This window comes from Heterodontus francisci, chromosome 3, assembly GCF_036365525.1.
Source record: "Heterodontus francisci isolate sHetFra1 chromosome 3, sHetFra1.hap1, whole genome shotgun sequence".
NCBI classification, from domain to species: domain Eukaryota; kingdom Metazoa; phylum Chordata; class Chondrichthyes; order Heterodontiformes; family Heterodontidae; genus Heterodontus; species Heterodontus francisci.
The window spans coordinates 212,258,643-212,283,816 of NC_090373.1; the positions used below are offsets into that span (position 1 = coordinate 212,258,643).

The 25,174-nt window shown below is 49.2% G+C and overlaps 1 protein-coding gene across 2 annotated transcripts in view; it reads left to right on the plus strand.

The window, feature by feature from the left end:
- The window catches only part of si:ch211-126j24.1 (phosphofurin acidic cluster sorting protein 1), an 862,277-nt gene that overhangs the window by 270,811 nt on the left and 566,292 nt on the right, over window positions 1-25,174 (plus strand). For both annotated transcript variants that reach the window (XM_068028323.1, XM_068028324.1), the window contains exons 3-5: window positions 13,320-13,409; window positions 14,452-14,577; window positions 16,217-16,379. In XM_068028323.1, coding sequence (XP_067884424.1) covers window positions 13,320-13,409; window positions 14,452-14,577; window positions 16,217-16,379 — 379 coding nt within the window. The remainder of the gene's footprint in view (window positions 1-13,319; window positions 13,410-14,451; window positions 14,578-16,216; window positions 16,380-25,174) is intronic.

The window sequence follows — 25,174 nt, forward strand, 5'->3', positions numbered from 1 at the left end:
GTCGAACCAGAACAACCGCATTAGTACATTGTGACCTCATTTGAACATTCACAGAGTTAGTGTAGCTACTCTGATCAATCTGTTCTTTTCTTTTTATATTGTCCTCTCAAGTCACAGAATCACATGAGACTTAGAAACCCATTAATTCTATGTGGAATAAGTGCGGGTTGAGCGGGGATATTTAACGTGTGGGATTGTGGGGACAAATAGTTTTGTAGCAGTGAAAGATTTTTTTCCTTGGTCAATTTCCTCCTTTGCTGTCCTATGAGCACTGACTCATTCTGTGTACTAGTTACACAGGCACATCACCCAAATAACCGTGCTTCATGCTCGAAGCAGAGAAGGATGCAGGGCTAAGGGGAGAGTGACCGTTTCCGATGGAATTCCTTCGGATTGCTTGGGCAATCAGCCAGCACAGACACAATAGGCCAGAGAGCCTCCCATTGTGCTGTTAATGTCTGTTCTTCTGTGTTGGCAGACTGAGAATAGTTAATACAACAGACTGGGAATTGAACTGGTCAGTGCACTTTATTTCATGCTACTTTCATTTGCTGAGCCAAGTGGAAAAATTTCCTCAGTTATATCCACAGTTGCTGTTGTTGCATTTTCTGTTTTTATTTCAGATTTTCAGCATGTGCAGTATTTTGCTTTTGGTAAAGTTATTGCTTCTGTTAAAGTCAGGGCTGCCTCTTTTTCACTCAGTTTCTTAAAGACTGACTGCTGCTTTGATAAATCTCTGTAAAGAAGTGCATCTTCTGGTACCTTGCCTAATAAGCTATTCTTCATCTGTGAGGCTAGACACTGAAGCCAGGATTTCCTTGGGGGATTCTCCTGATCAGCTGCCAGCGGTAGATCCCTGGAAGCTCCAATATCTCCATTAGCAGGCTTTCAGCAAAGTTATGGCAGCCGATCGGAAAAACCCCTGAGGAGACTCAAACCCACATTCCAGCAATGCCCAGTCCTGTCCTCACCCGATGTCCGCATACCTCCAGTTTCCAGCAGAGATCAGCACAGGAAGCCTGGCTAATTCATCCCTTCCCTTGCCCAGGACATTGAGATCAATGGTAGGGCCATTCCTGCTGCACTTGCTGACATCCACTCTCTCAGCACATACCAATAGCCTGATTCCATCATTCATTTCCTTTCCTTTACCAACACAGCCACTGGAGAAATATGGTAAACCTTTTTAATCTAGGCTTGTTGTTGATTTGGATTTTATTCTTTACCAACAATGTACAACTGAAAATATTTTCATGAATTATGTCTTCCACATGGTCTGGAACATTCCTGTATTTCCCAGGGCTCTTATCAGTCACTGTGAATAGGCAGGCACACGGAACCACATTCTGAGCAAGTGAACTCTTTCCAGCCAATTTAAAATGGTCATTTTAACTGTATATTGTGCTTTTCATTTGGGTTATGTGGATACAGGACCTACTTCTCAGGGAAATGAACAGCAGGCTCAGGGACGTGTGTTAATGTTGTCCCTTTAACCTTCCCTGCAGTTGCATTTCCAGTACACAGAGTGAAAAAGGTCACCTTGTCTCATTTAGTAGTACGCTTCACTCTCAGTCAGAATGTTGTGTGTTTAAACCCCATCCCAAGTCCTGAGTATGGACTACAGGCTGGGCCTGTCAACTGTCAGTACTGAGGGAGTGCTGCAGTGTCAGAGGGACAATCCTGAGGGACTGTTGCACTGTCAGAAGGTCAGTACAGACGGAGTTTTGTGATGTCGGAGGGTCAGTACTGAGGGAGTTTTGTGATGTCGGAGGATCAGTACTGAGGGAGTTCTGTGATGTCGGAGGGTCAGTACTGAGCGAGTTCTGTGATGTCAGAGGGTCAGTACTGAGGGAGTTCTGTGATGTCGGAGGGTCAGTACTGAGGGAGTTCTGTGATGTTGGAGGGTCAGTACTGAGGGAGTTCTGTGATGTCGGAGGGTCAGTACTGAGGGAGTTCTGTGATGTCAGAGGGTCAGTACTGAGGGAGTTCTATGCTGTCAGAGGGTCAGTACTGAGGGAGTTCTGTGATGTCAGAGGGTCAGTACTGAGGGAGCTTTGTGATGTTGGAGTGGCAGTACTGAGGGAGTTCTGTGATGTCGGAGGGTCAGTACTGAGGGAGTTCTGTGATGTCGGAGGATCAGTACTGATGGAGTTCTATGCTGTCAGAGGGTCAGTACTGAGGGAGTTCTGTGATGTCGGAGGGTCAGTACTGAGGGAGTTCTATGCTGTCAGAGGGTCAGTACTGAGGGAGTTCTATGATGTCGGAGGGTCAGTACTGAGGGAGCTCTGTGATGTCGGAGTGGCAGTACTGAGGGACTTCTGTGATGTCGGAGGGTCAGTACTGAGGGAGTTCTATGCTGTTGGAGGGTCAGTACTGAGGGACTTCTGTGATGTCGGAGGGTCCATACTGAGGGAGTTCTATGTTGTCAGAGGGTCAGTACTGAGGGAGTTCTATGATGTCGGAGGGTCAGTACTGAGGGAGTTCTGTGATGTCGGAGGGTCAGTACTGGGAGTTCTTTGATGTCGGAGGGTCAGTACTGAGGGAGTTCTATGCTGTCAGAGGGTCAGTACTGAGGGGGTTCTGTGATGTCGGAGGGTCAGTACTGAGGGAGTTCTGTGATGTCGGAGGGTCAGTACTGGGAGTTCTTTGATGTCGGAGGGTCAGTACTGAGGGAGTTCTGTGATGTCGGAGGGTCAGTACTGAGGGAGTTCTATGCTGTCAGAGGGTCAGTACTGAGGGGGTTCTATGATGTCGGAGGGTCAGTATTGAGGAAGCTCTGTGATGTCGGAGGGTCAGTACTGAGGGAGTTCTATGCTGTTGGAGGGTCTGTACTGAGGGAGTTCTATGCTGTTGGAGGGTCTGTACTGAGGGAGTTCTATGCTGTCAGAGGGTCAGTACTGAGGGGGTTCTATGATGTCGGAGGGTCAGTATTGAGGGAGTTCTGTGATGTCGGAGGGTCAGTACTGGGAGTTCTTTGATGTCGGAGGGTCAGTACTGAGGGAGTTCTGTGATGTCAGCGGGTCAGTACTGAGGGAGTTCTGTGATGTCGGAGGGTCAGTACTGGGAGTTCTTTGATGTCGGAGGGTCAGTACTGAGGGAGTTCTATGCTGTCAGAGGGTCAGTACTGAGGGGGTTCTATGATGTCGGAGGGTCAGTATTGAGGAAGCTCTGTGATGTCGGAGGGTCAGTACTGAGGGAGTTCTATGCTGTTGGAGGGTCTGTACTGAGGGAGTTCTATGCTGTCAGAGGGTCAGTACTGAGGGGGTTCTATGATGTCGGAGGGTCAGTATTGAGGAAGCTCTGTGATGTCGGAGGGTCAGTACTGAGGGAGTTCTATGCTGTCAGAGGGTCAGTACTGAGGGGGTTCTATGATGTCGGAGGGTCAGTATTGAGGAAGCTCTGTGATGTCGGAGTGGCAGTACTGGGGGAGTTCTATGCTGTTGGAGGGTCTGTACTGGGGGAGTTCTATGCTGTCAGAGGGTCAGTACTGAGGGGGTTCTATGCTGTCGGAGGGTCAGTATTGAGGAAGCTCTGTGATGTCGGAGTGGCAGTACTGGGGGAGTTCTATGCTGTTGGAGGGTCAGTACTGAGGGAGTTCTGTGATGTCAGCGGGTCAGTACTGAGGGAGTTCTTTGATGTCGGAGGGTCAGTACTGGGAGTTCTTTGATGTCGGAGGGTCAGTACTGAGGGAGTTCTATGCTGTCAGAGGGTCAGTAGTGAGGGGGTTCTATGATGTCGGAGGGTCAGTATTGAGGAAGCTCTGTGATGTCGGAGTGGCAGTACTGGGGGAGTTCTATGCTGTTGGAGGGTCTGTACTGGGGGAGTTCTATGCTGTTGGAGGGTCTGTACTGGGGGAGTTCTATGCTGTTGGAGGGTCAGTACTGAGGGGGTTCTATGATGTCGGAGGGTCAGTACTGGGAGTTCTTTGATGTCGGAGGGTCAGTACTGAGGGAGTTCTATGCTGTCAGAGGGTCAGTAGTGAGGGGGTTCTATGATGTCGGAGGGTCAGTATTGAGGAAGCTCTGTGATGTCGGAGTGGCAGTACTGGGGGAGTTCTATGCTGTTGGAGGGTCTGTACTGGGGGAGTTCTATGCTGTTGGAGGGTCAGTACTGAGGGAGTTCTGTGATGTCAGCGGGTCAGTATTGAGGAAGCTCTGTGATGTCGCATTGGCTGCATTATGGATGCTACAGGCGAATGTGAAAGGGCTGTGCACTTTTGGAAGAAATTTGTGCTTGGCCCAGAATGGATGAACTGGTGAACTGGTTATTTACCTTGTTTGCTGTGTTTGAGCCAGCATCTACAATTTACAATGAGCTCTACAATCTATCAAGGCTGAAAGTGAAGACAAAAACACATCATGTCCTGAGCAGAGAACTCCTCTATGCTGATGATGCTGCACTCGTCGCTCACACGGAAACTCAGCTACAAAGATTCATGGACTGTCTCTCCCATGCCTGTAACTTGTTCTGCGTGACTATAAGTATCAAGAAAACTGCGGTATTAGGACAAGGTGTTGCAACTCCGCCCCTGATCACCGTAAATAACACCCCACTGGAAGTGGTTAGTAAATTCTGCTACCTTGGGTCCACAGTGACAGACAATCTGTCCCTTGATGCAGAGCTCGATACATGCATAGGAAAAGCAGCTACCACCTTTGGCAGACTCACAAAATGTGCATGGGACAACACCAAGCTGACCATTGGGACCAAGCTGGTGGTTTATAAGGTCTGTTTTCTCAGCACCTTGCTGTACGGCTGTGAAATATGGGCAACTTAGAGCTACCAGGAAAAGAAGCGCAATAATTTCCATCTTCGCTGTCTGCGGTGCATTATGGGTATATCCTGGCAGGACACAATCACAAATGTGACAGTCCTGTCAAAGGCAGAGATCCCAAGTGTTGGCACTAATCAAACAGAGGCGGCTTCGGTGGATCGCACACGTCCACAGGATAGAAGACGGTCGCATACCCAAGAACTTTCTGTATGGTGAGGTAGCTAGGGCCAGACGACCATTGGGTGCCCAAAGCTCCACTCTCAGGATGCTTGCAAGCGTGACATGAAGACCCTAAATGTCGACTATCGCACCTGGGAATCACAAGCTGGTGAAAGAGGGAAATGGCGACACATCCTGTGGACTGGTGTGCACTACCACGACGACCAGTGGCTACAGCAGCTTGGCAACAGGCGCCAACGCCAAAACAACACAGTGTCACTTGGCAGCTTCACATGATGCTGTTGTGGCAGAACCTGCCTCTCAAGGATTGGCCTTCACAGCCATCAGCAAAGGCGCACGAAGAGAAGACACTCCATCATCTTTCATAGACGGAAGGATACTAACCAACCAACCTGAGCCAGCATCTGTGGAGCAAGAGCAACTTGGATTTATATAACACCTTTAATATCCCAATGCACTTCACAGGAGCAACATCAAACAAAATAAGATACCAAGCCACATCAGGAGTTATAGAGGTTTCAGGACTGAATACAGAGCTTAGGGTGCAAGCAGCTGAAGGCACAGCCACCAGTGGAGCTCAGGAGACTGGAATTAGAGGAGCGCAGATATCTCGGAAGGTTGTGTGGCTAAAGGAGATTATGGAGATAGGGAGGGGCGAGGCCATGGATGGATTTGAAAACAAGGATGAGAATTTTAAAATCGAGGCTTTGTTTATCTGGGAGCCAGTGTAGGTCAATAAGCACAGAACAATAGAACATAAGAAATAGGAGCAGGAGTAGGACATTCAGCCGTTCGAGCCCGCTCTGCCATTCAGTGAAAACCTTTTCCTGCGCTATCCCCGTAATCCTTGATGTTTTTAATATGTAGAAATCTATCAATCTCAGTCTTGAACATATTCAACGACTGAGCCTCCACAGCCCTCTGGAGCAGAGAATTCCAAAGATTCACCACCCTCTGAATGAAGAAATTCTTCCTCATCTCAGTCCTAAATTTGCCTGCCCCTAATTCTGAGACTGTGTCCCCTGGTAGGAGATTCCCCAGCCAGGGGAATCCTCCTTCCTGCATCTACCCTGATGAGCCCTGTAAGAATTTTGTATGTTTGAATGAGATCATCTCTCATTCTTAAATCCAGAGAATAAAGGCCCAGTCTATTTAATCTTTCTTCATAGGACAATCCCCCCATCCCAGGAATTAGTTTGGTGAACCTTCATTGCACTCCCTCAATGGCAAGTATATCTTTCCTTATCTACTTTAATGCCAGGAGTATTACAGGTAAAACGGATGAGTTAAAGGCAAGGATTGAAATGTGGAATTGTGATATAGTAGCCATCGCGGAGACATGGTAGAGGGAGGGGCAGGATAGGCAGCTCAATATCCCAGGATATAGAATCTTCAGGTGAGACAGAGGAGGGGGTAAAAGAGGAGGGGGCATTGCAATATTAGTTAAGGAGTCAGTTACTGCAATAAGGAGAGATGATATCTAGGAGGGGGCATCAAATGAAGCTTTATGGGTAGAGTTTAGGAATAAAAAAGGGACAGCCACATTGCTAGGTGTGTACTATAGACCCCCAGATAGTCAGCGGGAAATTGAGGAGCAAATATGTGCGCAATTCGCAGAGGTGTGTAGAAATAATAATAGGGTAATTATATTATGTGATTTCAACTTTCTCAACATTAATTGGGATAGTCATCGTGTTAAGGGCTTCGATGGAGTGGAGTTCTTAAAATGTATACAGGAGAACTTTTTAGCTCAATATGTAGAGGATCCAACTAGGGAGGGTGCAGTGCTGGACCTAATTCTGGGGAATGAAGCCGGACAGGTGGTTAATGTGTTGGTGGGGGCGCATTTTGGTGATAGTGACCACAACATGGTACAATTTAAGCTTGTTCTGGAGAAAGGAATAGACAAGTTGCAAAAAAAGGTTTTGGATTGGGGGAGAGCAAATTTTAGTAAAATAAGGCAGGATCTGGCCAAGGTAGACTGGAAAGAGTTACTTGTTGGGAAATCTACAGAAGAGCAGTGGAGGGCATTCAAAAAGGAAATGGGGAGGGTTCAGGCCCAACATGTTCCCTCTAGGGTAATAGGTAGGAGCAACAAGCCCAGAGAACCATGGATGACCAGAAACATTCGGGGTACGATGAGAAGGAAAAGAGAGGCTTTTAGCAAATACAAGGAGAGCAAATCAACAGAAGCATTAGTGTAGTACAGAAAGTGTAGGATGGAGCTTAAGAAAGCAATTAGGAGAGCAAAGAGGGGATATGAGAAAGCTCTGGCTGGTAAAAGTAGGGAAAATCCCAAGATATTCTATAAGTATATCAATGGGAAGAGGATAACCAGGGAAAGAGTAGGACCCATAAGGGACCAAGGGAGAAATTTGTGGGTGGAGCCAGAGGACATTGGTAGGGTGTTGAATGAATATTTCACATCTGTCTTCACCCAAGAGAATGAGGATGTAGATATGGAACTCAGAGAGAGAGACTGTGAGGTTCTTGAGCAAATTGTCATCGGGAGTGACAAGGTATTGGAGGTTTTGGCAGGCTTAAAAGTGGGCAAATGTCCAGGTCCGGACAATTTGTGTCCCAGGATGCTGTGGGAGGCGAGGGTGCAGATTGCAGGGGCTCTGACCCTAATTTTTAATTCCTCTCTGGCCACGGGGGAGGTGCCAGAGGACTGGAGAACAGCTGATGTGGTCCCACTATTTAAGAAAGGTTGTAGAGATAAGTCAGGGATCTATAGACCAGTGAGTCTCACGTTAATGGTCGGGAAACTATTGGAGAAGCTTCTGAAGGAGAGAATCTATCTCCACTTGGAGAGGCAAAATTTGATTAGGAATAGTCAGCATGGCTCTGTCAGAGGGAGGTCATGCCTAACAAATTTGATTGAATTTATTGAGCATGTGACCAGGTGTGTAGATGAGGGTAGTGCAGTTGATGTAGTTTACGTGGATTTCAGCAAAGCCTTTGACAAGGTCCCACATGGTAGGCTTATCAAGAAAACAAATGCACATGGGATACAGGGTAACTTGATAAGGTGGATTCAAAATTGGCTTGGCTGTAGGAGACAGAGAGTGATGACAGACGGCTGTTTTAGTGACTAGAAGCCAGTGTCCAGTGGTGTACCACAGGGATCTGTGCTGGGTCCCCTATTGTTTGTCATTTATATAAACAACATAGATGATTATGTGGGGGGTAGGATCAGTAAGTTTGCGGATGACACAAAGATTGGCCGAGTGGTTAGCAGTGAGTTTGAGTGTCTTGGGTTACAGGAAGATATAGTTGGGATGGTCAAATGGGCAGAAAAGTGTCAGATGGAATTTAACCCTGAAAAGTGTGAGGTGATACACTTTGGAAGGAATAATGTGACACAGAAGTATTCAATGAATGGCCTGACACTGGGAAGTTCCAAGGAACAAAGGGACTTTGACATGTTTGTCCATAGATCTCTGAAGGCAGAAGGGCAGGTTAACAGGGTGGTGAAAAAGGCATATGGGACACTTGCCTTTATCAATCGAGGCATAGATTACAAAAGCAGGGAGGTCATGTTGGAGTTGTACAGAACTATTGTAAGGCCACAGCTGGAGTACTGTGTGCAATTCTGGTCACCACATTATAGGAAGGATGTTATTGCACTGGAGGAGGTGCTGCGGCGATTCACAGGATGGTGCCTGGGATGGAACATTTAAGCTGTGAAGAGAGGTTGGATAGGCTTGGGTTGTTTTCGCTGGAGCAGAGAAGACTGAGGGGTGACCTGATCGAGGTGTACAAGATTATGAGGGGCATGGACAGGGTGGATAGGGAGCAGCTGTTCCCCTTTGTTGAAGGGTCAGTTACGAGGGGACACAAGTTTAAGGTGAGGGGCGGGAGGTTTAAGGGGGATTTGAGGAAGAACTTTTTTACCCAGAGGGTGGTGACGGTCTGGAATGCCCTGCCTGGGAGGGTGGTAGAGGCGGGTTGCCTCACATCCTTTAAAAAGTACCTGGATGAGCACTTGGCACGTCATAACATTCAAGGCTATGGGCCAAGTGCTGGCAAATGGGATTAGGTAGACAGGTCAGGTGTCTTCAATGCATTGGTGCAGACTGGATGGGCCGAAGGGCCTCTTCTGCACTGTATTATTCTGTGATTCTGTGTCAAAGACTGCAGACAGGACGAGAAGGGATAGTTTACCTTTGTTACAATAACACAGGATTCCATTTGTGAATTTGATCAGAGCTGTTTCAGTACCGTGGCAGGGATGGAGACCTGATTGGAGGGGTTCAAACAGGGAGTTCCGGGAAAGATGGGTATGAATTTGGGAGGCGACAACACATTCAAGGACTTTGGAGAGAAAAGGGACCTTGGAGATTGTTGCGAGAGTGCTTTTTTGTAAAATATGTTTTTAAGGATATATATTTGAATCATGGACATTGAATCATCTGGAAGCTTGAAGGGATGCTGACCTTTGTTTTTTTTAAAAGAGGTCACCAGAAGGTTCCTGGACTGGGCTTGTAAACAAGCCCTTACTGGAAGGTACCAGTTTTCAGGTGAAATACCAGCAAGGAGCTTGTTGTTTTGACTTGGAGAAGATGTCAGGAGGCTTGATTCTTGTGACATTGTTTGGTTTCGTTTTAGACAGTGAGTTGGAGGGTAAACTGCTTGGAGACAGTTGGTTTTTGCCTGCCAAGATAAACCCGGCTCATCTATTTCTCTTTCTGCGTATCCAGTGTGTCAGTCTCCTTTTTCCTCCTGCAGTTGAAGAAATCCTTCATATTGAATGTGTGGGAACTGAAACCCCTGTTGCCACATTTCTGCTATAAGGCCTATCTGAAGGTTCTGTAGCTGCATTTCTTGGAAAGCCTACCCAGACTGATCTTTAACATTGTCTGGAAAGAACTGTTCTAGGAAGATTCCGGTGACAACCATCTATATGTAATTGGGACGACAAACAAAACAAAGGATATCTTTCCATGTCTCTTTTATCTTCAAAATGAGCAAGTATTTAGCCTAAGTGGTTTTTTTTTTGTCTTTTTTTGTAACAGAGCTCTAAAACCAAAATCCCTTTTATTTTTCTGGTTAACCGATGTATGTATGTGTGAGCGTGGGGGTCTATGGTAAAAAGGGAACTGTTCGCTATGAGGAGAGGTTGGAAAAACTCGGATTGTTTTCACTGGAACGACGGAGTTGGAGGGGCGACATGATAGAGGTTTACAAAGTTATGAGCGGCATGGACAGAGTGGATAGTCAGAAGCTTTTTCCCAGGGTGGAAGAGTCAGTTACTAGGGGACATAGGTTTAAGGTGCGAGGGGCAAAGTTTAGAGGGGATGTGCGAGGCAAGTTTTTTATACAGAGGGTGGTGAGTGCCTGGAACCTGCTGCCAGGGGAGGTGGTGGAAGCAGATACAATAGTGACGTTTAAGAGACATCTTGACAAATATATGAATAGGAAGGGAATAGAGGGATATGGGCCCCGGAAGTGCAGAAGGTTTTAGTTTAGGCAGGCGTCAAGATCGGCGCAGGCTTGGAGGGCCGAATGGCCTGTTCCTGTGCTGTACTGTTCTTTGTTCTTTGTTCTCTTTGAAGGGAGTATAAGAAATTGAGAAATTGATGCTGCATTATTCCTGAAAAGCCTGCAAGAAATCCCTGTTGCCATGTTTCTTCTGGAAAGCCTGCCAAACAGATCTTCAACATCAACATCAACATGGGCTGAATGGCCTCCTTCTGTGCTGTAATTTTTCTATGGTTCTAATTTTTCTATGGTTCCATCGCCTGACAAGAACTGTTCGAGAAAGATCCCAGTGAAAGCCATCTACGCGTATTTAGGACGCTAACCAAAAAGGGGCAACTGACATCTTTCCTTATCTCAAGAATTAGCAAGTATTTGGCCAAAGTATTCTTTATTGTCATTTTTTTGTAACAGAACCGGAAGAGAAGATCTCTATTTTTCAGTTCACCGTTTTAATGTGTGTATGTGTGTGAGAAGGGCTAAGGTAAAAGGGAACTTTCATATTTCAATGTGTGTGTTAATGCTTTGCTTAATTATTGGTTAAGTCTTGTTTTATAACTTTGTTGTTTATGACAGAAACCTGGTTGGTGTATTTTATTCTGGGATAAAGGGTAGAGTCTGTGATTGACCGTATCAGTAACTGGGTCAACATTTAAATATATGTTGTGACCTGTGGAGAAGTGGAACTAGAAAAACAGTGCACTCCTCCCACCTTGGTCATAACAAGGGAAATAAACTTGCAGGGCTACGGGGATAGAGCGGGGTAACGGGACTGACTAGATTGCTCTCCAGAGAGCTGGCATGGCCTTGATGGGCCAAATGCCCTCCTTCTCTGCCATAATGACTCTATGCCACTGTGTCATTGGAGGTGAGGGAGGAGGAGTCAGAGGAGAGAGGTTTGGAGAAATGAAGCTGGGGATTTGCATTCTTGGATAATCTGAAGACGAGAGCAGAACCCAATAGTACTTTAAGTGATCCACTCAGACCTGGCAGTGAATAGCTAAACCATTTGAGGGGGGAGGCGGTGGGGTGTGGCTAAGACGGAGTGGTAACGTCACTGGACTAGTAATCTAGAGCCCCAGGCAATGCTCTGGGTACATGGGTTCGAATCCCACCACAGAAGATGGTGAAATTTGAATTCAATTAATAAATCAGAATTAAAAGCTGGTCTAATGGTGACCATGAAACCATTGTCAATTGATGTAAAAACCCATCTGGTTCACGAATGTCCTTTCGGGAAGGAAATCTGCTGTCCTTACCTTGTCGGGCCAAAAGTGACTCCAGACCCACAGCAATGTGGTTGACTCTTAAATGCCCTCTGAAATGGCCTATCAAGCCACTCAGTTCAGGGGATGGGCAATAAATGCTGGCCTAGCCGGTGATGTCCACATTCCACAAACGAATAAAAAAAGTTGACTGCCATATTTGTTAATGTTTGTGTCCCTTTGGCTTAACGGAGCAGAGATGCTGGGCGTACTGGGGGAATATGATGGTGTTAATGAGGACGAAGGTGGAGGTGAGGGTGTGGTTGAGCAAATCACTGGCTGGAGAAATATGGCTAGGCAGTTGGGATTTTGAAGTAAGGTCATCGATTTGAAACGTTAACTCTGTTTCCCTGTCCACAGCTGCTGAGTATATTTAGCATTTTTGCTTTTTATTTCAGATTTCCATCATCTGCAGTATTAGGCTGTTGTGTTGCTGTTTGTTTGGTTTTGCTGTTTGCAAAATGACTCTGTAACTGCAGTCAATGCATTTCAAAGTATGTAAAATGTTTTAGACATTTCTGAGGGATGTAACACACTGACCAGAAATCCAGGGGATGGGATGTGTTCTCCAGTGCTGACTGCCAGTGTTTGTGGCACCAGTGGGAGGATGCCTTGCTTTCATGGGGCCACCTAGTGTATCTTGGGTGACTACCAGGTCCAAGTTGCTCGAACTCCAGCCAGCCAAATTCCCTCTCCCCATCCTGTGCCCCCTTCACAACCCTGTGTCATAGGGCTGATAGTAAAATGTATTTTAAAAGCTCCCCATTAGTGCAGTCGGTCATTTCCTGGCTTGAACAATGGAATTCGTTGTCACATTTTGCACACTGAGTATCAGGAGGTGGTCTGTACAAGTGGACCTATACTTCAGAAGAGGAGGGAGGAATGCTTGAAGCAGGGAGAAACCTAGCAGCAGGACCATGAGCTGCTTCAACTCTTCAGTTGCAGTTATTGGCTCCTTTATTTGGAATATTTCTGTACCCCAGTGTTGCACATTATTCAGCATTGTAAAGGAGAACAATTGATCTATTCGTCACCAAACACCAGAAGGTGCATTATAAACAGCACACATTGGCATCCTCTCGGAGTGTCTCTCCATGTCTGTTGGGAAGTGGTTTGCTCAGCTTAACACATCCACGGGAGTGGCTCCAAGTGGATTAATGGGAGGGCGAGTTGCTCTGAACCACATTTATGCGCCATACAACTGTAGAGGTGGCTGCCACATGGACTGAACTTTGGCATCAGGTAGAGTGCCCTCTCTCCGACAAGGAAAATGAATGGTTCCACTCCTACCTGTCCTGACACAGCAAGCATGTTTCCGGCAACTGGCTTCCTGTCCCACCCACACAATCACCTCTGCTAAACAATCAAAATCGAGAGGTTGTAATCTGTGGGATTATGGGTGTATCATTTCTTACTCATAGGATAGTACATTGAGATACAGCATCACTGTATCTCTGTCAGCATTATTGTAACCTCCTTGCAAACGTTCCCTTGAAAACAATCTTAATAAGTTAATTTTCAGGAGCAAGCAGTGGCTTCAAGTGGAAGTGCTGTTACTTGGTTGATTTACACAGTATGCTGAATAACGGAGCTCTTTCTCTCTTTTTGGTACATTGTAGGGTTCAAAGCGAATCCTAAGATCGAATGAATACCTTCTGCCCCCAGGTGGCCTGATGGAGACAGACTTAGAGCTCACCTTTTCCTTGCAGGTATTTACTATATGCAAATGCTTGGTTACTTTGTGCATTCAAAGAATTTTTTTACTTATCTCTTCTGGAAGATTAAGCAGTAAGGTATCTGTCTGCAAGTGCAGCTTTCTAGGATGAAGTATTCCCATTGCTATAAATAAACTGGAGTATCTCTGGGAACAAGGTGTAGGGTCTTCCCTCTTTTGTATCACATGATGAGTTCCTAGTTTCAGCTGGATCTGCCTGGCAATGTCCCGCTCAGAAACCGCTTGATATTGGCTGCTTCGGGAGTTCCAGATGGTAACCTCTGATAGCACCACCCACTGTTCTGTGGCACTGGGCTGACGTGGCAGGCGGCAGCTACAATTGGCTTTGACGCTGCTGCTCGATGCTGAATGAGTCCTGATGGAATGTGTGGATGCCAGGTGAGGAAAGGATCGAACTTGGCTGTGACACTCCTCCTGTGGTGGAATAGCCTTCCAATACTCATTGTTCAGGCCCATGCAAGAAGAATGGCCATATTAGTGGAGAGCTCCCAGCACCTCCAGGAGAGCAGCTGAGCCCTGTGCCACATGTGAGAGAGAGTTACTGGTTGCAGCCTTGCAGCAGTAGGGGAGGCCATGCACTTCCTCACAAGCAGTGAAGCTTCATTCACAGGCCATTCCTGCATGCCTGCCAGTATCTGCTTTCAGAGCAAGTCCAGGGAACAAATCGTCTGTCTACTACCCCCTTACATGATTAATCGCCTTGAGAAAGAGAGTCACCTTAAATGGACTTGAGTCTATCCAGCTGCTCATTGTGGTGCCAGCATTATATCAGAGACAGTTCTAGACTGAAATCTCTCACTCTAGCCTCCCTTTGATTGAGACCCCTGCCTCTGTGAAATTTTTACCCCTTTTTCCTTTTGCACTTGTGGGAACAAGTGAAGATAGAAATGAGCAGATGAGAAATAGTTTGGTCTTTCAGCATTCTTCAACGAGTGAATTGATGTTTTGCCCAATGAGGCAACTTCATTATAATGCTCGCCCTGATGAATTAAAAATCTGTTCTATTCTGTTGTCAGTATCCCCACTTCCTGAAGAGAGATGCAAACAAACTGCAGATAATGTTACAGAGGAGGAAGCGGTATAAAAACCGGACCATTCTGGGCTACAAAACGCTGGCACTGGGGACGATCGATATGGCTGAGGTAAGCTTTCACTGCCCAATATTACAAATAACTGCCATAAATTCCTTTGTTATTCCCTTTCTCAATCAGAGGGCAGCCTGCATCCATGCACTGTCACCTCGATCACCATTTCTGTGCTAATTTTCTCTTCTTCCTCTTGTGAAGACCTTGAATCCTTTGCTCATATACAGTTAAGGTCACCCAAGGGGATATCATTAACGTGAGCCTAGGCTGAAAGTCAGCAGGCTAGTCAATACCATGGATCAGAGGGGATCCTAGCAGATTGCCTTGTTAGCCATGGCTCAGTTCCTAGCACTCTTGCCTCTGTCAAAGCTGTCGGTTCAAGTTCCACTCCAGGACTTGAGCACAAAAATCTAGGCTGACATTCCCAGTGCAGTACTGAGGGTGTTCTGCAGTGTCAGAAGTGCCATCTTTCAGATGAGATATCAAACCGAGGTCCAGTCTGCCCTCTCAGGTTGATGTAAAGGATCTCATGGCACTATTTTGAAGATCAGGGAAGTTAACCCTGGTGTCTTGGCCAATATTTATCTCAAACCAATATCACAAAACAGATTATCTGGTTAGTGTTTCATTGCTGTTTCTGGGAGCTTGCTGTGTGCAAATTGGCTGCCACGTTTCCTACATTACAACAGTGACTACGCTTCAGAACTACTTCATTGTCTGTAAAGCATTTTGAGATGTCTGGTGACTGTGAAAGGTGCTATATAAATTCAAGTCTTTTTGTTTTTATTTCCCTCCTGCTAATCCAGGAGTGTTGAGGCCATTTTTAGTACCTTTCCACTGATTTGGCTGAAATTAGTTAAACCTAACCAAGAATCAACCTTCTGAGCTGTACAGGGTAACAGGAACTGTCTTTGCAATTGCACCGTCATCAGAGGCCCTGTGTTCTTAGTCAGGAACAGCATTGTGCATGGAAGTATTTAACTCTTTTTAACATGCACCCCAGTCCCAGCTACTGTTTTGGTTTTGAAAATATTCTCAGATTTGAGGAGAAAGATCACACTTGGAGAACTGTGGGCCTCTGAAGATTCACCAGCCTACACCCGCAACATCTAGAGCCTTTTGATAGAGATAATTCCAGGTTTTCACTACTCTTTATGTGAAGGAATGCTTCCTGATTTCACTCCTAAATGGCTTTGCTTTAATTTTAAGGTTATTCTGCTTTGCACTGGATTCTCTATTGAAAGACTAGCAAGCGATGTATTCCACAGTTAGCCCCATCAGTCTGCTGCTCCCCCCAATCCACAGGGAAATTTTGCAGCTTCTGTACCTGGAGATGCAATTTAACCCTTTAAGCCTTGGAGTCATTCGAGTGAAAGTGCTTCAGTAGTCAGACTCTTCCTACAAGGCAGCCGTTATGACATGAAACACAGAAATGCCTGTTCAGCTGTGAACATGTGACTTTTTCCCTCAAAGAAATGGCATTGCAATACTTTAAGAAAGCACAAGAAGATGACACTTCTTCTGAGGTGTCTCGCCCACCCTTCACCAACCTTCCCTGGCCAACAATTATTGGGAGGGGCACCATTAAATAACAAGTATTATCTTCTCTTCAGTGATACATAGTATGGTTCTGTGTCACTGAAAAGCAACAGTGGTTGAGTATTTGGTGCAATCTCATTCTTCCTTTCATTGCCAGGTGATGCAACATCCCACTGATGGGGGACAAATACTCGGCCTTCACTCCAATATGAAAGATGCTTCAGTGCGGGTCGCTGAGATCAGCATCTACTCTCTCTCCAGCCAGCCAATCGACCATGAGGATGGCAATATACAAGCAGGGCCCAAGACCAAAGCCTCAGGTAGACTGGTTGTGTGAGATGTTCACATTGAGAAATAAGCTCCGGTGTGCAGGAGTCCTTGTCAAACTACAAGGCAGGGGCTTCAGACAAATGACCCCTTCTGCTGGACAAGATAACAGACTGACTTGTTTCGAGCTGCCAAACACAGAGTAATTCACCCAGCGCCCACACACTGAGTAATTCAGCCAGGGCCCACACACTGAGTAATTCAGCCAGCGCCCACACACTGAGTAATTCACCCAGCGCCCACACACTGAGTAATTCACCCCCCGCCCACACATTGTGTAATTCAGCCAGCGCCCACACACTGAGTAATTCAGCCAGGGCCCACACACTGAGTAATTCAGCCAGCGCCCACACACTGAGTAATTCACCCAGCGCCCACACACTGAGTAATTCACCCCCCGCCCACACATTGTGTAATTCAGCCAGCGCCCACACACTGAGTAATTCACCCCCCGCCCACACACTGAGTAATTCACCCAGCGCCCACACACTGAGTAATTCACCCCGCGCCCAGACGCTGAGTAATTCACCCCGCGCCCACACGCTGAGTAATTCACCCAGCGCCCACACGCTGAGTAATTCATCAAGCGCCCACACACTGAGTAATTCACCCCCCGCCCACACACTGAGTAATTCACCCAGCGCCCACACACTGTGTAATTCAGCCAGCGCCCACACACTGTGTAATTCAGCCAGCGCCCACACACTGAGTAATTCACCCCCCGAACACACACTGTGTAATTCACCCCCCGCCCACACACTGTGTAATTCATCAAGCGCCCACACAGAGTAATTCACCCAGCGCCCACACACTGAGCAGTTCACCCAGCGCCCACACACTGAGCAGTTCACCCAGCGCCCACACACTGAGTAATTCAGCCAGCGCCCACACACTGAGTAATTCACCCCCCGCCCACACACTGAGTAATTCACCCCCCGCCCACACACTGTGTAATTCATCAAGCGCCCACACAGAGTAATTCACCCAGCGCCCACACACTGAGCAGTTCACCCAGCGCCCACACACTGAGCAGTTCACCCAGCGCCCACACACTGTGTAATTCACCCAGCGCCCACACACTGAGTAATTCACCCCCCGCCCACACACTGAGTAATTCACCCCCCGCCCACACACTGTGTAATTCATCAAGCGCCCACACACTGAGCAGTTCACCCAGCGCCCACACACTGAGCAATTCAGCCAGCGCCCACACACTGAGCAATTCACCCAGCGCCCACACACTGAGTAATTCACCCAGCGCCCACACACTGAGTAATTCACCCAGTGTCCACACACTGAGTAATTCACCAGCGCCCAGACACTGAGTAATTCACCCAGCGCCCACACGCTGAGTAATTCACCCAGCGCCCACACGCTGAGTAATTCACCCAGCGCCCACACACTGTGTAATTCACCCAGCGCCCACACACTGAGCAATTCACCCAGCGCCCACACACTGAGTAATTCATCCAGCGCCCACACACTGAGTAATTCACCCAGCGCCCACACACTGTGTAATTCAGCCAGCGCCCACACACTGTGTAATTCAGCCAGCGCCCACACACTGAGTAATTCACCCAGAGCCCACACACTGTGTAATTCACCCAGCGCCCACACACTGAGTACTTCACCCCCCGCCCACACACTGTGTAATTCAGCCAGCGCCCACACACTGTGTAATTCAGCCAGCGCCCACACTGAGTAATTCACCCAGCGCCCACACATTGAGTAATTCACCCAGCGCCCACACACTGACTAATTCACCCAGCGCCCACACACTGAGTAATTCACCCAGTGTCCACACACTGAGTAATTCACCAGCGCCCAGACACTGACTAATTCACCCAGCGCCCACACACTGAGTAATTCACCCAGCGCCCACACGCTGAGTAATTCATCCAGCGCCCACACGCTGAGTAATTCATCCAGCGCCCACACACTGAGTAATTCACCCAGCGCCCACACACTGTGTAATTCACCCAGCGCCCACACACTGTGTAATTCAGCCAGCGCCCACACACTGAGTAATTCACCCAGAGCCCACACACTGTGTAATTCACCCAGCGCCCACACACTGAGTAATTCACCCCCCGCCCACACACTGTGTAATTCAGTCAGTGCCCACACACTGTGTAATTCAGCCAGCGCCCACACACTGAGCAATTCACCCAGCGCCCACACACTGAGTAATTCATCCAGCGCCCACACACTGAGTAATTCACCCAGCGCCCACACACTGTGTAATTCAGCCAGCGCCCACACACTGTGTAATTCAGCCAGCGCCCACACACTGAGTAATTCACCCAGAGCCCACACACTGTGTAATTCACCCAGCGCCCACACACTGAGTACTTCACCCCCCGCCCACACACTGTGTAATTCAGCCAGCGCCCACACACTGAGTAATTCAGCCAGCGCCCACACACTGAGTAATTCACCCAGCGCCCACACATTGAGTAATTCAGCCAGCGCCCACACACTGTGTAATTCAGCCAGCGCCCACACACTGAGTAATTCACCCAGCGCCCACACACTGAGTAATTCACCCAGCGCCCACACACTGAGTAATTCACCAGGCGTTCACACACTGAGTAATTCACCCAGCGCCCACACACTGAGTAATTCAGCCAGCGCCCACACAGAGTAAATCACCCAGCGTCCACACACTGTGTAATTCACCCAGCGACGAGATACTGAGTAATTCACCCAGCGCCCACATACTGAGTAATTCACCCAGCGCCCACACACTGAGTAATTCACCCAGCGCCCACACAGAGTAAATCACCCCCCGCCCACACACTGTGTAATTCTGCCAGCGCCCACACACTGTGTAATTCAGCCAGCGCCCACACACTGAGTAATTCACCCCGCGCCCACACACTGAGTAATTCACCCAGCGCCCACACGCTGAGTAATTCACCCAGCGACTAGATACTGAGTAATTCAGCCAGCGCCCACACACTGAGTAATTCACCCAGCGCCCACACACTGTGTAATTCACCCAGCGCCCACACACTGAGTAATTCACCCCCCGCCCACACACTGTGTAATTCAGCCAGCGCCCACACACTGTGTAATTCAGCCAGCGCCCACACAGAGTAAATCACCCAGCGCCCACACACTGAGTAATTCACTCAGCGCCCACACACTGAGTAATTCACCCAGCGACGAGATACTGAGTAATTCACCCAGCGCCCACACACTGAGTAATTCACCCAGCGCCCACACACTGAGTAATTCACCAGGCGTTCACACAGTGAGTAATTCACCAGGCGTTCACACACTGAGTAATTCAGCCAGCGCCCACACAGAGTAAATCACCCAGCGCCCACACACTGAGTAATTCACCCAGTGCCCACACACTGAGTAATTCACCCAGCGACTAGATACTGAGTAATTCACCCAGCGTCCACACACTGAGTAATTCACCCAGCGCCCACACACTGAGTAATTCACCCAGCGCCCACACACTGTGTAATTCACCCAGCGCCCACACACTGTGTAATTCACCCAGCGCCCACACACTGTGTAATTCACCCAGCGCCCACACACTGAGTAATTCACCCAGCGCCCACACACTGAGTAATTCACCCAGCGCCCACACACTGTGTAATTCACCCAGAGCCCACACACTGAGTAATTCACCCAGCGACTAGATACTGAGTAATTCACCCAGCGCCCACACACTGAGTAATTCACCCAGCGCCCACACACTGAGTAATTCACCCAGCGCCCACACACTGAGTAATTCACCCAGCGCCCACACACTGAGTAATTCACCCAGCGCCCACACACTGAGTAATTCACCCAGCGCCCACACACTGAGTAATTCACCCAGCGCCCAGACACTGAGTAATTCACCAGCGCCCAGACACTGAGTAATTCAGCCAGCGCCCACACACTGAGTAATTCACCCAGCGCCCACACACTGAGTAATTCACCCAGCGCCCACACACTGAGTAATTCACCCAGCGCCCACACACTGAGTAATTCACCCAGCGCCCACACACTGAGTAATTCACCCAGCGCCCACACACTGAGTAATTCACCCAGCGCCCACACACTGAGTAATTCACCCAGCGCCCACACACTGTGTAATTCACCCAGCGCCCACACACTGAGTAATTCACCCAGCGACTAGATACTGCGTAATTCACCCAGCGCCCACACACTGAGTAATTCACCCAGCGACTAGATACTGAGTAATTCACCCAGCGCCCACACACTGTGTAATTCACCCAGCGCCCACACACTGTGTAATTCACCCAGCGCCCACACACTGTGTAATTCACCCAGCGCCCACACACTGTGTAATTCACCCAGCGCCCACACACTGTGTAATTCACCCAGCGCCCACACACTGTGTAATTCACCCAGCGCCCACACACTGTAATTCACCCAGCGCCCACACACTGAGTAATTCACCCAGCGTCCACACACTGTGTAATTCACCCAGCGCCCACACACTGTGTAATTCACCCAGCGCCCACACACTGTGTAATTCACCCAGCGCCCAGACACTGTGTAATTCACCCAGCGCCCACACACTGAGTAATTCACCCAGCGCCCACACACTGAGTAATTCACCCAGCGCCCACACACTGAGTAATTCACCCAGCGCCCACACACTGAGTAATTCACCCAGCGCCCACACACTGAGTAATTCACCCAGCGCCCACACACTGAGTAATTCACCCTGCGCCCACACACTGAGTAATTCACCCAGCGCCCACACACTGTGTAATTCACCCAGCGCCCACACACTGAGTAATTCACCCAGCGCCCACACACTGTGTAATTCACCCAGCGCCCACACACTGAGAAATTCACCCAGCGACTGGATACTGAGTAATTCACCCAGCGCCCACACACTGAGTAATTCACCCAGCGCCCACACACTTAGTAATTCACCCAGCGCCCACACACTGAGTAATTCACCCAGCGCCCACACACTGAGTAATTCACCCAGCTTCCACACACTGAGTAATTCACCAGCGCCCAGACACTGAGTAATTCACCCAGCGCCCACACACAGAGTAATTCACCCAGCGCCCACACACTGAGTAATTCACCCAGCGCCCACACACTGAGTAATTCACCCAGCGCCCACACACTGAGTAATTCACCCAGCGCCCACACACTGAGTAATTCACCCAGCGCCCACACACTGTGTAATTCAGCCAGCGCCCACACACTGTGTAATTCACCCAGCGCCCACACACTGAGTAATTCACCCAGCGCCCACACACTGAGTAATTCACCCAGCGCCCACACACTGAGTAATTCACCCAGCGCCCACACACTGTGTAATTCACCCAGCGCCCACACACTGTGTAATTCACCCAACGCCCACACACTGTGTAATTCACCCAGCGCCCACACACTGAGTAATTCACCCAGCGCCCACACACTGAGTAATTCACCCAGCGCCCACACACTGAGTAATTCACCCAGCGCCCACACACTGAGTAATTCACCCAGCGCCCACACACTGAGTAATTCACCCAGCGTCCACACACTGAGTAATTCACCCAGCGTCCACACACTGAGTAATTCACCAGCGCCCAGACACTGAGTAATTCACCCAGCCCCCACACACAGAGTAATTCACCCAGCGCCCACACACTGAGTAATTCACCCAGCGCCCACACACTGAGTAATTCACCCAGCGCCCACACACTGAGTAATTCACCCAGCGCCCACACACTGTGTAATTCAGCCAGCGCCCACACACTGAGTAATTCACCCAGCGCCCACACACTGTGTAATTCACCCAGCGCCCACACACTGAGTAATTCACCCAGCGACTAGATACTGCGTAATTCACCCAGCGCCCACACACTGAGTAATTCACCCAGCGCCCACACACTGAGTAATTCACCCAGCGCCCACACACTGAGTAATTCACCCAGCGCCCACACACTGTGTAATTCACCCAGCGCCCACACACTGAGTAATTCACCCAGCGCCCACACACTGTGTAATTCACCCAGCGCCCATACACTGAGTAATTCACCCAGCGCCCACACACTGAGTAATTCACCCAGCGCCCACACACTGAGTAATTCACCCAGCGCCCACACACTTAGTAATTCGCCCAGCGCCCACACACTGAGTAATTCACCCAGCGCCCACACACTGAGTAATTCACCCAGCGTCCACACACTGAGTAATTCACCAGCGCCCAGACACTGAGTAATTCACCCAGCGCCCACACACAGAGTAATTCACCCAGCGCCCACACGCTGAGTAATTCAGCCAGCGCCCACACGCAGAGTAATTCTCCCAGCGCCCACACGCTGAGTAATTCAGCCAGCGCCCAGACACTGTGTAATTCACGAAGTGCCCACACACTGTGTAATTCACCCAGCGCCCACACACTGAGTAATTCATCAAGCGCCCACACACTGAGTAATTCACCCAGCGCCCACACACTGAGTAATTCACCCAGCGCCCACACACTGAGCAGTTCACCCAGCACCCACACACTGAGCAATTCACCCAGCGTCCACGCACTGAGTAATTCAGCCAGCGCCCAGACACTGTGTAATTCACCAAGTGCCCACACACTGTGTAATTCACCCAGCGCCCACACACTGTGTAATTCACCCAGCGCCCACACACTGTGTAATTCACCCAGCGCCCACACACTGAGTAATTCATCAAGCGCCCACACAGAGTAATTCACCCAGCGCCCACACACTGAGCAGTTCACCCAGCGCCCACACACTGAGTAATTCACCCAGCGTCCACACACTGAGTAATTCAGCCAGCGCCCACACACTGTAATTCAGCCAGCGCCCACACACTGAGTAATTCACCCCGCGCGCACACACTGTGTAATTCAGCCAGCGCCCACACACTGAGTAATTCAGCCAGCGCCCACACACTGAGTAATTCACCCCGCGCCCAGACACTGAGTAATTCACCAGCGCACACACACTGAGAAATTCAGCCAGCGCCCACACACTGAGTAATTCACCCAGCGCCCACACACTGAGTAATTCACCCAGCGCCCACACACTGAGTAATTCACCCAGCGCCCACACACTGAGTAATTCACCCAGCGCCCACACACTGTGTAATTCACCCAGCGCCCACACACTGTGTAATTCACCCAGCGCCCACACACTGTGTAATTCACCCAGCGCCCACACACTGTGTAATTCACCCAGCGCCCACACACAGTAATTCACCCAGCGCCCACACACTGAGTAATTCACCCAGCGCCCACACACTGTGTAATTCAGCCAGCGCCCACACACTGAGTAATTCACCCAGCGCCCACACACTGTGTAATTCACCCAGCGCCCACACACTGAGTAATTCACCCAGCGACTAGATACTGAGTAATTCACCCAGCGCCCACACACTGAGTAATTTACCCAGCGACTAGATACTGAGTAATTCACCCAGCGCCCACACACTGTGTAATTCACCCAGCGCCCACACACTGTGTAATTCACCCAGCGCCCACACACTGTGTAATTCACCCAGCGCCCACACACTGTGTAATTCACCCAGCGCTCACACACTGTGTAATTCACCCAGCGCCCACACACTGAGTAATTCACCCAGCGACTAGATACTGAGTAATTCACCCAGCGTCCACACACTGTGTAATTCACCCAGCGCCCACACACTGTGTAATTCACCCAGCGCCCACACACTGTGTAATTCACCCAGCGCCCACACACTGAGTAATTCACCCAGCGACTAGATACTGAGTAATTCACCCAGCGTCCACACACTGTGTAATTCACCCAGCGCCCACACACTGAGTAATTCACCCAGCGACTAGATACTGAGTAATTCACCAAGCGCCCACACACTGAGTAATTCACCCAGCGCCCACACACTGAGTAATTCACCCAGCGACTAGATACTGAGTAATTCACCCAGCGCCCACACACTGTGTAATTCAGCCAGCGCCCACACACTGTGTAATTCAGCCAGCGCCCACACACTGTGTAATTCACCCCGCGCCCAGACAATGAGTAATTCACCCAGCGCCCACACGCTGAGTAATTCATCAAGCTCCCACACGCTGAGTAATTCATCAAGCGCCCACACGCAGAGTAATTCTCCCAGCGCCCACACGCTGAGTAATTCAGCCAGCGCCCAGACACTGTGTAATTCACGAAGTGCCCACACACTGTGTAATTCACCCAGCGCCCACACACTGAGTAATTCATCAAGCGCCCACACACTGAGTAATTCACCCAGCGCCCACACACTGAGTAATTCACCCAGCGCCCACACACTGAGCAGTTCACCCAGCACCCACACACTGAGCAATTCACCCAGCGTCCACGCACTGAGTAATTCAGCCAGCGCACAGACACTGAGTAATTCACCAAGCGCCCACACACTGTGTAATTCACCCAGCGCCCACACAGTGTAATTCACCCAGCGCCCACACACTGAGTAATTCACCCAGCGCCCACACACTGAGCAATTCACCCAGCGCCCACACACTGAGTAATTCACCCAGCGCCCACACACTGAGCAGTTCACCCACCGCCCACACACTGAGCAGTTCACCCAGCGCCCACACACTCAGCAATTCACCCAGCGCCCACACACTCAGCAATTCACCCAGCGCCCACACTCTGAGCAATTCACCCAGCGCCCACACTCTGAGCAATTCACCCAGCGCCCACACTCTGAGCAATTCACCCAGCGCCCACACACTGAGTAATTCACCCAGCGCCCACACGCTGAGTAATTCACCCAGCGCCCACACGCTGAGTAATTCACCCAGCGCCCACACGCTGAGTAATTCACC